At 41.8% G+C, this 11,947-nt stretch overlaps 2 protein-coding genes across 2 annotated transcripts; both read right to left on the reverse strand.

The window, feature by feature from the left end:
* Positions 1-2,597: 2,597 nt before the first annotated feature.
* On the reverse strand, positions 2,598-5,651 carry LOC119308820 (plant cysteine oxidase 4-like). The gene is made up of 6 exons (XM_037584980.1): positions 5,549-5,651; positions 4,834-5,050; positions 4,216-4,364; positions 3,803-3,950; positions 3,129-3,332; positions 2,598-3,024 (listed from the first exon to the last, which is right to left on the reverse strand). The coding sequence occupies exons 2-6, from the start codon at positions 4,931-4,933 to the stop codon at positions 2,909-2,911; spliced, it is 717 nt and encodes a 238-aa protein (XP_037440877.1). The 5' UTR covers positions 4,934-5,050; positions 5,549-5,651; the 3' UTR covers positions 2,598-2,908.
* Positions 5,652-8,638: 2,987 nt separating this feature from the next.
* Positions 8,639-11,090, reverse strand: LOC119308821. Its single transcript, XM_037584981.1, has 3 exons — positions 10,707-11,090; positions 10,164-10,606; positions 8,639-10,083 (listed from the first exon to the last, which is right to left on the reverse strand). Exons 2-3 carry the CDS (start codon positions 10,578-10,580, stop codon positions 8,800-8,802), a joined length of 1,701 nt encoding a protein of 566 aa, XP_037440878.1. The 5' UTR covers positions 10,581-10,606; positions 10,707-11,090; the 3' UTR covers positions 8,639-8,799.
* Positions 11,091-11,947: the final 857 nt, after the last annotated feature.

Genomic DNA, 11,947 nt, shown 5'->3' on the forward strand with positions numbered 1-11,947 from the left:
AAAAGCGCAAGACTCTAGATTTTCTATTTTAGTGATCCAAGATCACATTGAGTCCATAGGAAAGCCAATACTATTAAAAGGGGATGAGGTGTTGCTTAATGGCTTGCTTGCTCAAAGTGCTTAGTGATATGCTCCAAAACCCTCAGCCACTTTCTCACATCCACATATGTCCTAAACCTAAATGTCAAACTCGGACCCACCAACTTTGTCTATCCGGTGCCACCGAGTTTCATCTTATTCAGCCACTGCCAAACCCTAGTCACTTCGATCTCATCGATGGGATCTCGGTCTCACCGAGATGGACTTGCAAATTCTTTGTGACCTATTGCAACAAAATCGGTCCCATCGAGTTTGTGCAATCGGTCCCACCGAGTTTGCTTGATCAGTCCTCTGTTTGCTTATTACCAAAATCGGTCTCACCGAGTTTGAGTAATCGGTCAAACCGAGTTGAGGTTTTACCCTAACCCCTGCACATCGGTCCCACCGAGATGACCATATCGGACCCACCAAAAACTCTAACGTTCATATTTTGACCTGAATCGGTCTGACAGAGTTTGCTGATTCGGTCCCATCGAGTTTAGGAATCCGTGTGTAACGGCTAGATTTTGTGTGGAGGTTATATATACCCCTCCACCCATTATTCATTCGCGAGGAAAGCCATCAGAACATACCTACACTTCCACTACTCATTTTTCGAGAGAGAACCACCTACTCATGTGTTGAGACCAAGATATTCCAATCCTACCATATGAATCGTGATCTCTAGCCTTTCCCAAGTTGCTTTCCACTCAAATCATCTTTCCACCATAGCCAAATCTGTGTGAGAGAGTTGAGTGTTGGGGAGACTATCATTTGAAGCACAAGAGCAAGGAGTTCATCAACAACACACCATCTATTACCTTTTGGAGAGTGGTGTCTCCTAGATTGGTTAGGTGTCACTTGGGAGCCTCCATCAAGATTGTGGAGTTGAACCAAGGAGTTTTTAAGGGCAAGGAGATCGCCTACTTCATGAAGATCTACCCTAGTGAGGCAAGTCTTTCATGGGCGATGGTCATGATGGGATAGACAAGGTTGCTTCTTCATGGACCCTTCGTGGGTGGAGCCCTCCGTGGACTCGCGCAACCGTTACCCTCCGTGGGTTTAAGTCTCCATCAACATGGATGTACGATAGCAACACCTATCGGAACCATGCCAAAAATCTCCGTGTCTCCAATTGCGTTTGCACCAGTGGCGGAGACAGGGGGTGCCAGCAGGGGCCCTGGCCCCCCTAACATCCAAGATTTGTTGATAATTTACTTGTGAACAGTGTAAAATTAGTCATTAGTTGTTGCTAAATGTCTTCTTTTCAATGGTTTGGCCCTCCCCAACCCGATTCACCATCACTCGGCCCCCTCGATCGAATTTTTCTGGCTCCGCCACTTGTTTTGCACACTTCAATCCCATCCCTTTACTTTTCTTGCAAGTTGCATGCTTTATTTTCCGCTGCTCATATAGCATGCTTGCTTGAATTGTATTATGTATGCTTGAAATTGTGTTAATCTACCACCTCAACTTGAAAAACTTAAAAACTGCCAACTTTGTTTGTTGAGGGTCTAATCACCCCCCCCCCCCCTCTAGACACCTCTTCTCAATCCTTTCACTAGAGAAAAAGAGAAGCTTGGGAGGGAAGAGAGGAAAGGGGGAAGGAGAATTCAGATTGACGAAACCTGCTCCCAAGCTGGAGCCAACGGAAAACGAGCTTTGATCACGTCATGGTCCTCCCATGTAGCTAATGTTTCAGGCATATAGAACCACTTGATCAACACTTGTAACAGAGAGGATTGCCCATTTTTCACCAGATGACGATCCAAGATGGCTTATGGAACGGTTTCAGTTATATCCAACTCCGCTGGATATGGCAGATCAATGAAGACTAGTGTATGATTTGGTATTTGTTGCTTCAAGCGAAGACACGCGAAACACTGGGTGAACTTTGTTGGATAGTGGTAGAGCCAATTCATAAGCCACTAACTCCACTTTGTTGACCACCAAAATACTTGTACGCAGGTTTGGGATATGGGCAAGCTTCCACAATTTGTTGAGCATAAGGGTGAAGCTTCACATAAACCTGTTCTCCAATTTGAAACTCACGAGGAGAGTGACTTTCATCAGCATAATGTTTAATAATATACAATATTATTAGAATCAGTTGTCATTTCTTTTTTCCCTATTTTCTACCCTTGTACTTCTCTACTTGATTTTGTGTCTGCTGAATGAAATCCGAATGGCAAAAAGAATTTCGGGTGAAGCGGCTCACTATGTTTTTTTTGGCTTAATACACCAATAAATGATAACAATGTTTTAGGGAACACAATGAAGATTCATACACACACTACACAACACAACCGAAGGTTGGACTCACTAAGGTTTAAAATTTACGAAGTCCCCATAGACTACTCACTATTGATAGGAACACCGCTTTCAATTGAAAAAGAACAATCTGCTTTGATAAGATGAACAGAGCGTCAAATCTGAGGTTGGTGGCAGGTCACAGTGTGTAGTTAGGTCAAGACACCAAAATGCAAACAACTCAAGGAATACAACACACATGTTGAAAATATTCCTGTCAGCATTTCCAAGGAAGGTTCATATTGAGAGGAAGGCTCAAAAGCGCCTTATGCTTGGTACATATAGTTAGATGTAAATATTTTGCCAACATGTTACACACCCTGAAATATACAATAACATCATCTTACAATAGTTTTATCAGATCAAATTCCCAAAGAGTGCCTATAAATAAAAATTCAAAGAGAACAAAAGACAACAACCTTTCTGCATTATGTGTATCTGTGTGCTTCTTGATATATAACTTAAAGTGTTAGGGCAAGCATAACTATAGCGCCGAGCACGGTATCAACGAAATATGAGTTCACAGGTCCAAAGTAGGTCCTGTGTACAGGTCTCTTCTAATAACAAAGCTGTCACAGGGCTGGTATTCTTCCAGCCAGACAAATTCAGACTCCCTTGTTCGGTCCCATAAAATGCCTGGAGAAACAATAGAAAACATGTAAGAAATTAAGATCCTGAAGCCACATCATGGTCCCATAAAGCATGGTTGTTCTTCGTCCAAGGGAGATAACAGCACTGACCCGATGGGGCTGATTTTCGGCGCCTCCGGAAGTAGGAGCAATGCCTTCCATCCTTTGATGAGTAAGGAGGCGACAAGATGTCCAAGATAGCACAGGGAGTGATGGCTTTCAGGGCATGGACATTCCCACCGTCTGTTGGACGAAGCACCATCGCCGCGCAAGGCGCAGATATTTCACCATCCCTCACAACCTTGGCTGGTCTGACTGCCAGCACCAAACAAGTTTGAAATCAGTTGTGCGTGCGTGTTTCAGTTGGAAACATTTGGATATTATAATCATGTATACTTTAGTACATCAACAGAGCTGAGCGCAGATATTTTCTGATTATGACATCTTAACGAAAAATAAGAGTTTCCATTTACGAACTCTCGGTCTACAGCAAAGTCCAAGACAGACAAATGCAGTACTGACAGCAGTGGCAAAGAAAATTACATTTAGCAGAATTTCTTATAGCAGAGGGGATAAAAAACCAGATATAACCTCAAAAAGTATTGAGGAAATGAAACAGTAAGATTCATCTTAGGGCTTTTGATGTATCTGGACCATATTTTTTGTGTTACAAGGTTAAAGAACTAGTGCACACTCCTCATAAAATATTGTACAATCTCAAAACTATGATGCATGTATGAACACCTAAAGAAAACAAAATCAACTGTGATCAAGATAAGACCTACCTTTTGATAAGTTACCGGGTTCGTCTATATCGATCCAATCATACGCTCTGACATGCACTTTACCATAGAGAAGTTTGCTGAGCACAGTCATGCCTGGATGGTTATGCAGTGGAATGATGGATGATGCTGGTATGCAATATATTCCAATCTGCAGGGACAATGTGAAAGGACATTGGGCAACCTCAAAACAAATAAAAAGCACAAGAGATAAAGGAGGACTAACAAATACTCCCTCCGTCCCAAAATTCTTGTCTTACATTTGTCTAGATACGGAAGTATCTAACACTAAAATGTGACTAGATACATCCGTATCTAGACAAATTTAAGACAAGAATTTTGGGACGGAGGGAATACATAAGTGTTGCAGATACAAATAATAGCATGACAGTGGGTAAGTAGTTGATGTGGCTTACAGAGAAGCTTTTGCACTCATATATATGACGATATCTGATCGCTGGGCTTGAATGGAGCACTGTTTTCCTATTCAAGGCCCGTGGTCTTCTCCAAACACGAACAGCTTGTGCTTCACACTCAAGTCCAACATCAGAAGGTGTGATCATATCTGTCGAGGTGTAAGGTAAAGTTCATGAAAATCCTACTGCCAAGCAAGTGTGTACATAATTATATAATTATATGATGGTCGACACAGGTGAGGTAAAATGTCAGAAAGACCTAACAGGGCATTCAAAAGTAAAAAGCAGTTCATATGTGAGGTGGACGTTTCAAGCTACTTTAAATGAGAGAACAAAGTTGAATGAGGCTATGATTACAGAAGCATCAGAAAAAGTGAAATAGGTGCAACGTCACAACCTCCTCTGCTCACTTATGTCTGAAGTTTTTGTTTATTCAGGAGAGCATGGGAACACATCCAATAACTAAGATATTAATCTAATTAGCAGTAAAAAACTTAGTATTGACACATTGTGTTCTTCTCCAAGCAGCGCAGAAACACATCCACAACCACAGTATATGTAGTAATCAACAGTAAGGCATTTAGTTTGGTTACCGCTGATTCTCCATGTAGTTCTTACCTAATACAGTACGAGCATTTTCGACGGCTTCAGGAGATGATGGCCCTTTTTCAAATAATGATACTTTGCAGACCTCATAAAGCTTCTGGATTGCAGCCATAGAAGGCAAGGCCTTATATAAGTTAATAAGTTAATAATTTAATAAATAAGTCTCAGCCCTCAGAAGAATTCACTCTGAACACATTCTTCCGAGACAGATAGAACAATCCTTGACAGCCTGTTCCAGTAAGAAAAGAGAATTAACGTCAACAAATGTCGGCAAATGAAGACCCACGCTGCATTTAACTTGTGACCAATTTGTGAAAGGAAAAGAGAAGGCCACTCATCCTCCTTCCTCTCCCATTAACAGGTGGCTAACTTGTGACTAATCTTTTTGTATTACAGTGGTACAGATCCAACCAAAAACATGAACACCAATGTGTTATCGCCGTAGAACATGACATGAACACTAGTGCCTAGATTTACCTAAACACCATATACGAAATCAACATTCTGTACCTAGATTTACATGAATTAGGATTTACATAAACCCTAATTACACATGACCACTAGTGCCTAGATTCGGTCCATCCAAACAAGAAGGGATTCTTTTTAGAATTACTGGAGTTAAGGAGCAGCTCAAAGAACAGGGATATAGATGGATGAGACCCAACCGAGCAATAGGAACAAACCAAAATTGCTGGATAGAACCAAGAAACAGAGGCAACGGGGATACCTTGGAAGGGGCGACGAGAGAGGAGAAAAGACGGTCCCCGTGGAGCTCTCTTCCGCTGCTCATGAGCGACTCCCCATCTTGTACTTGCATCTTTCGGTTGGTGAAGAAAAGGGCACCGTACCAGAAATGATGTCGAAATTTGAAAGACAGATGGTCTTCCTTTCCTGTTCTAGAGGATGGCTGACTTCCCATCTTTGTAATTAAACTTTTTCACCCGCAAAAAAAAAAATTAAACTTTTTCATGCTTATTTTTTTGTTTTGGAAACGCCAAATACAATATAGACACGCACACATCAGCGCAAAACCACACGCTTTTTGCCATTTGTGCCGGTTATTGAGAATTTTTCGTTCACTCAGAAACACGTTTTGCCATTGTGCCGGTTGCTCTCATCGTTCCATGGCGGAGGAGTTGAAGAATCTACTTGCTTCCATACAAGCGGAGAAGTGGAGTAGCCGCATCATAAAGCCCATTCAATCTTTCTTTTATAAGAAATATGCAACGGTGTTTAATTACGCCTTGTGTGGATGGATGGACTTGCGTCGATTCTTTGCTACTTGTGCTTCACAGTGAGTCTTGTTTAAGCAAAAACACCTATAAGCAAGCGGAAGAAGTAGCACATCCTCCATCATCCCTTTCAAGTCCTTTTCATGTTTATTTTCGAAAAACAACCCATATATTAATTGATGATAATATTCTTGCAATCGTCCGTTATACTAGAAGCCACCATGCAGGATTAGACACTATTTACTAACGACCCATCTAAACAAAAAAGCAGAATTTCGCAATCTCGTGAGCAATCATGTTAGGGCATCCCAAAACTGACCCGTAAATATTTTTGGTATATGTCCACACGTGATCTACGGATATGCTGCTGGAGAGAGTCTTCCAAAGCTATTCACAAATTAGTCCGGTTGGAAGGAGAGAGAGTAGAGGAGGACCATGCATGTGGTGAGATTTATGATGTGGTGTCCGGTTGGAAGGAGAGAGAGGAGAGGGGGGCATACATGGAAAGAGAGAAAGAAGAGGAGGACCACACAGAGGCTTTTGATTGGTCAAGTGGATGTCCGGTCTCCGACAATACCTCCCACGTTTGTTTCTAGGATAGCGAAATCAGTAAGTCCGGACTGCTAATCAGACATATGCAAGTCCTCATTGGATGGCAAAAATGATCTGAACACTATGATTCGGACATAGAGTGAAGGATTGGGGGTCCGCTTTGAAGATGCCCTTGGCATGTCCTTTTAATCTTTGTTTGGCTAAAGCTCTGCAAAAGCTTTGTGATGGCAAACACTTCTTTCTTCAAATCAAGGGGCGTGGACCCGTCGAAAGCTTAGCTTCATTTGTAAGAAAATGCTATTTTCTCTGTTCTAAATATAAGACTTTTTAGAGATTTGAATACGGACAACATAGAGATGAATACAGAAGTATTTTAAAGTATAGATTCACTCATTTTGTTTTGTATATAGTTTACATTGAAATCTCTAAAAAGACTTGTATTCAATAACGGAGGGAGTAGCACACAAATAAACAATCAGTTTCCAGAGTGAATGGACGGCGCAGAGTGATTTCAGTTTATAAAGGTATGCCAGACACGCACGGAGTTCAGCTTCTTCTGCACTTAACATGTAGGAATAAAATCCCATGCAGAAAGGAATGTCTCGCCAACCGAGCAACTGACCACACTAGCGGAGCCACAACCAGCAAAAAAGAAAAGAAAAAACAAGCATCCACAATAATCATATTGTAATTAGGAGGAGGCAACCACACATCATGACTAACCATAGGTGGAGGATCAATCCGGTACTCAACCATCACAGCCCTTACCACTACCCTCCGAAGGCGTAGCAGCCTGATAGTCGACATAGTAGGATTAATGACTTCCCAAAAGAAAATAACAGAAAACCTAGATGAGCTCCCTCTCTTCTCAAAAAATTTATTAAAAAAAAACCCTGGTATCATTTTGTAGATGCCAAGCTCCGCGAAAGAAAAAAAGAGATCTTTGAACGCAGGGGGATGCTCATATTATCAAGCATAACGAACAACCGATCCCAGTTAAGAGTTGAAAAAAGCCTCTTTATCCCGAAGTTCCCAAACATCCATAATAGCCATATGTAATGCATGTGCGCTTTATACAACACACTAAGGCATTGAAAATATCCTCATCTTCATCACCAGAAATAGTACACGTACCTGAGATAGCATGATGTTTCACTCTATTAATAACTTAATAACAAACAGTTAGACGTCACACGTCATGCAGAACCTATAATCTTCTGAAGCACATTAGCTTTCCAATGATGTTCCACAATTTCCTTTTATCCATCTGCCTCATCACTAAACTGCCCATCTCTCATCAAGACGACCGTCAGTGAGACTTGAGGGTCCATTCCAAATGATAAGCAGGCCGCACCGCACAGTAAACAAACCATTTTTTGGTGGTGCCAAGCGACCAAGTCTTCGTAAGTCGTAAACAAGATTCACATCACAAGTTCAGAAAAGGATCCCATTATTCAAACCAATACCCTCCAGTCTCACTACAATTGCCGTGAGAAATATCAAACCATGCTTAGCCAGAGGTTGTGTTCTTCCTTTCCTCGTGAACAGCCATACGTGTTTTGTTTAGAGATTTTACTTCTAACTCGTCACAAGTTCGGAATAGGAAGCATCAGGAAATACCATGTTGTTGAGCAAAATAACCGAGACCAGCATGAACAAAGATTGTTTTGGATGGTCCATGCTTTTTCAAAAATGACCTAATTCTATTTCCCTGAGCAAAGATTGTTTTGGAAGGTCCATGCTTTTTCGTTTTGGAGCCATTAAGCTAGAAAACGATCATTTTCTTTCTCAAAAACAAAGACTATATTCCCCGCAAAAAATAATAAAGACTATAAACAGGCCCAGATGGATTAACACTATTTATTTGCAACGGTTCAGCATGAAAAGCTAAAACTCTGTCAGCCACACCTTAGGAACTTGCAATGTGATGCTTCCAAACTTCAACTTCGATCCATCAGCCATCAAATCATGTTCTTCCTCCAGTTTTAGGAACTGGGGAGTTGGTCATTGGAAATCTAGGTGAGAGCTGGATCAAACAAGGGCTGATGAAGGATAAACAACACATGTGGTGTTACTTGGAGTAGGCTAAATCGACAGGTTATAACAACATCGACCTATGTTCCAACATTAGTGCTGCATAAGATAGCACTTCAGCACAAGTGTTTAATATAGCCTACTAAATCAACGATTAATGCTAGCTATCATCTCTACCAAATAATGTCTCGCCCATGCGCTTCACCGCCTTCTCATACTCTGCCTTTTGAAAGTCGCTGAACCTGGAGGTGTCAGCCATCAACAGCTCTGAATACTTCTCATAAAGCGTTGTTTCCTTCTTGTCCTTTGCTTCCTGTTGCTTCAGTTTGGCCAACTCAAGCTTCTCTTTCGAGAGACGGAGCTGCACCTCTGACATCTTCTCCCGATCCTTCATAAGCATGGTCTGAAGATCCACTGCACGTTTGATGTCCTCCTGCACCTCAGACGAACAAGGCAACGCCTTGCCATTGCGTTTTCGTTTGAGCTTTGTCACCTTGCAACTTTGCGCACCTGTTTTGCTTTCAGGAACATTTTCCCTCACTGCTATCCCATGATCTGGCTTCTTGAAGACTTGTGTACCGTCCTTTTCAGGAAGGTTTTCCATGGCTGTTGCTCTATCATGGTCTAGTGCCTTGTAACCCTGTTTAAGTGTTCCTTTTTCAGGCTCATCTTCTCTCGATACTCCCCCATGTTGCAACTCGCTGGACTTCGAATTACCAGCCAACACCTCACTCCCAGGCAGAAACTCATTGTACCACGAAGCAGCAGTCACCAACAATTCTGGTTGCTTCTCTGATATTAATGCTTCATTGTCCTTTCTTTCTGGCGGCTCTATGCTGGAAGGTTCAAGATTTTGATCTGCGTGCAGCAGTTGTACCCCTGTCATCTCCCCTGGATTAGTCTTTAGCATGTTCTGAAGATCCAGTGAGCATTGAATATCTTTTTCCACCTCACCTTTACCTTCATATTTCTCCTTCGCAGTGACGCTACCTTCTTCGCTTGTCTCTTTTTCAGGGTCATCCTCAGTATCTTCAGAGGATGACGTGTAGTCCCCAGACTCAGACAGCTTAGCTTTTCTGGAGGACAAAGACAAGATGTAGGATTTCCATTTGGGTTGGTCCCAGACAACTTTCCAGCAGTGGTTATAAGCAAAACGACGTTTTACTTCCTCAAGATACATCGCCCGTGCTTCCGCATTGAACATCACCCATGTTTTGTCCATCAGCTGCATATTGTCAGACAGGCCACTAGGATATTTTGCCTTGACCTGGCACCAGCAGTCATCGAAGCGGGCAATCTTTGGGATCATCTTATGCCAATGACACCTCAAATGTGCTGGTTCCCTTCTCCTATCTTTAGGGGTGTTGCTGTTGTATGCTGCTATAACATCCGCCCAGTACACGTCATACTTCTTGATCTTCGGGCAATTCAGCCAAATACGTATCTACAGTTCCAGCACAAAGTGGTTCAAACAACATTTGAATGTCCTAACAACATGAAAAGAAAAGGAGCAAACAATCTTACCAGCCTTATGTCCTCCTCTTCCGTCCAGTGTAATCGCTTAGCAGTCCGGTCAGGTTCAGCAGTCTCATCATTGACTATATCTATGTCTTGTTCTTCTTGACGAGTTTCCATACGTGGGGTGCCTGAATCAGACGCTGACGTGGACGGCATAACTAGAGCAGGTGGTGGAGGCGGCATCCGTGGTGGTAAAGAGTATGGAGCATATTGTGGTTGCACAACAACGTACTGGACATTCGGTGGGTATAGGTGTTGCTGTGGGTATTGGTGGAAAGGGATATTCATGGCATACGGCGGTTGTGAAAGTTGCATATGCTGAGGAAACTGCGGGTGGCAAAAATTCGCAGGATTGGGTATTGATGTTGGCTCATTTGGACAATTCTTACGATTTAATGAACCTCCAGGTGGGCGTGGACTCATTGTAACAACAGGCAATTGCTCTTCTGCTGAAATATCCAATGCGATTAAATGAGCGGGTGTTGCATGGGGAGGAATGGAAGCCTGAACCAACTAAAGTTTTCCATCACAAGATAAATTGAAACGTACCAAAAGAGATATAAGTTTGTAACAGTTGCTTTCTGCCTTCTGGTTTATTACTATGTGGGCCTTGCCTCAAACAGTCAGCAGAAATATGCACACATGATCTCGCTGTACACCACAGCAGTGTAGCAATCCACAGTATAGTGTGTGTTGAAAGGTGTCACGCCCCTGAGAAAACCCATTGTCAAGCAAACATGACAAATTATGTGAAAAATGTATCGAACTAGCAATATATCAGTTCAACCAAACCTCCCAATACATAAAAAGAATGTGGTGCTATCTTCCGAATTAGTGTTCGGAGAACTAGATTAAACTAAACAGCAACTTGGCTGTGAATGTATTCTGGAACACCCAAAATTTCAGATACCATAACAAAAGGATGCAACCTAGAGTACTCAACCTGCAGACTAAAATTACAAGAATTCAACTCGAGAATTATTTTTTCAAATGCAGGAGCTTTCAAAGTCAATAATCATAATTTATCTCAGAGTTTCCTGAGTTACCTCAGCCTCAGAGCTGCTAAACAGGTACTCACTCCGTAACTTAATATAAGAAGTTTCTTGACACTGTCATAGTGTCAAAAAACGTCTTAAGTTATAGAGAAAGTAACATTTATCTCAATAGAAAGCCACATCATTTTCTTCAATGGAACTGCAAGTTCCACAATTTCTTTGTGATAGATTAATATGAGGAAAAGTTATTTTGATAGCACCTAAAGATCACCACTTAGTTTTATAGAACTAGAATTTCTCAGAACATTCATTAGCATCTAAATATCCTTATCTTTTCTTTATCAAGATTTTGTTGACCAACATCACAGTGCTGTCAAGGGGCTGATTCTACCCGCATTCTCAGTCCAATTCAACTCCCACACAAACATCCTGCCATGAGACGCCACCATGCTCTAATGGGCATCCTCCATACCTTCCATGTATTGGTATTATGCGATTATTTTTAGACAAAGTGGAAAGGCTAACTGCTAACCAAACTAGTCATAAAACAGAACTGAGACACATTGTTGCTAGAAGGAATATAGATGCCATCACAATTCCAAATCACCAGAACCCGAGATCAAAGTATGGTGACTATAATTCAACGCATATAATCTGCAAGGAAATTTAGCACTAATCCGGTGGAACAAAAAAAAAAATAACCTTGAACTGCGCATCCAATTGGTCTGTCTCACACGATGAGCCCTACCACCTGACGTATCCGACACCTAACCGTACGAAAATCAACGCCGCAAC

Source organism: Triticum dicoccoides, chromosome 5B (genome assembly GCF_002162155.2).
Source record: "Triticum dicoccoides isolate Atlit2015 ecotype Zavitan chromosome 5B, WEW_v2.0, whole genome shotgun sequence".
NCBI lineage: Eukaryota > Viridiplantae > Streptophyta > Magnoliopsida > Poales > Poaceae > Triticum > Triticum dicoccoides.

Bases quoted from the DNA above. Each gene is read 5' to 3' on its own strand.
- LOC119308820 (XM_037584980.1), bottom strand. From the start codon at position 4,933: ATGGCTGCAATCCAGAAGCTTTATGAGGTCTGCAAAGTATCATTATTT. The intron at 4,365-4,833 runs GTAAGAACTACA...ACACCTCGACAG, and splicing joins AAATGCTCGTACTGTATTAG to ATATGATCACACCTTCTGAT. The intron at 3,333-3,802 runs GTAGGTCTTATC...TGGTGCTGGCAG, and splicing joins ACCCGGTAACTTATCAAAAG to TCAGACCAGCCAAGGTTGTG.
- LOC119308821 (XM_037584981.1), bottom strand. From the start codon at position 10,580: ATGAGTCCACGCCCACCTGGAGGTTCATTAAATCGTAAGAATTGTCCA. The intron at 10,084-10,163 runs GTAAGATTGTTT...CTGGAACTGTAG, and splicing joins AAGAGGAGGACATAAGGCTG to ATACGTATTTGGCTGAATTG.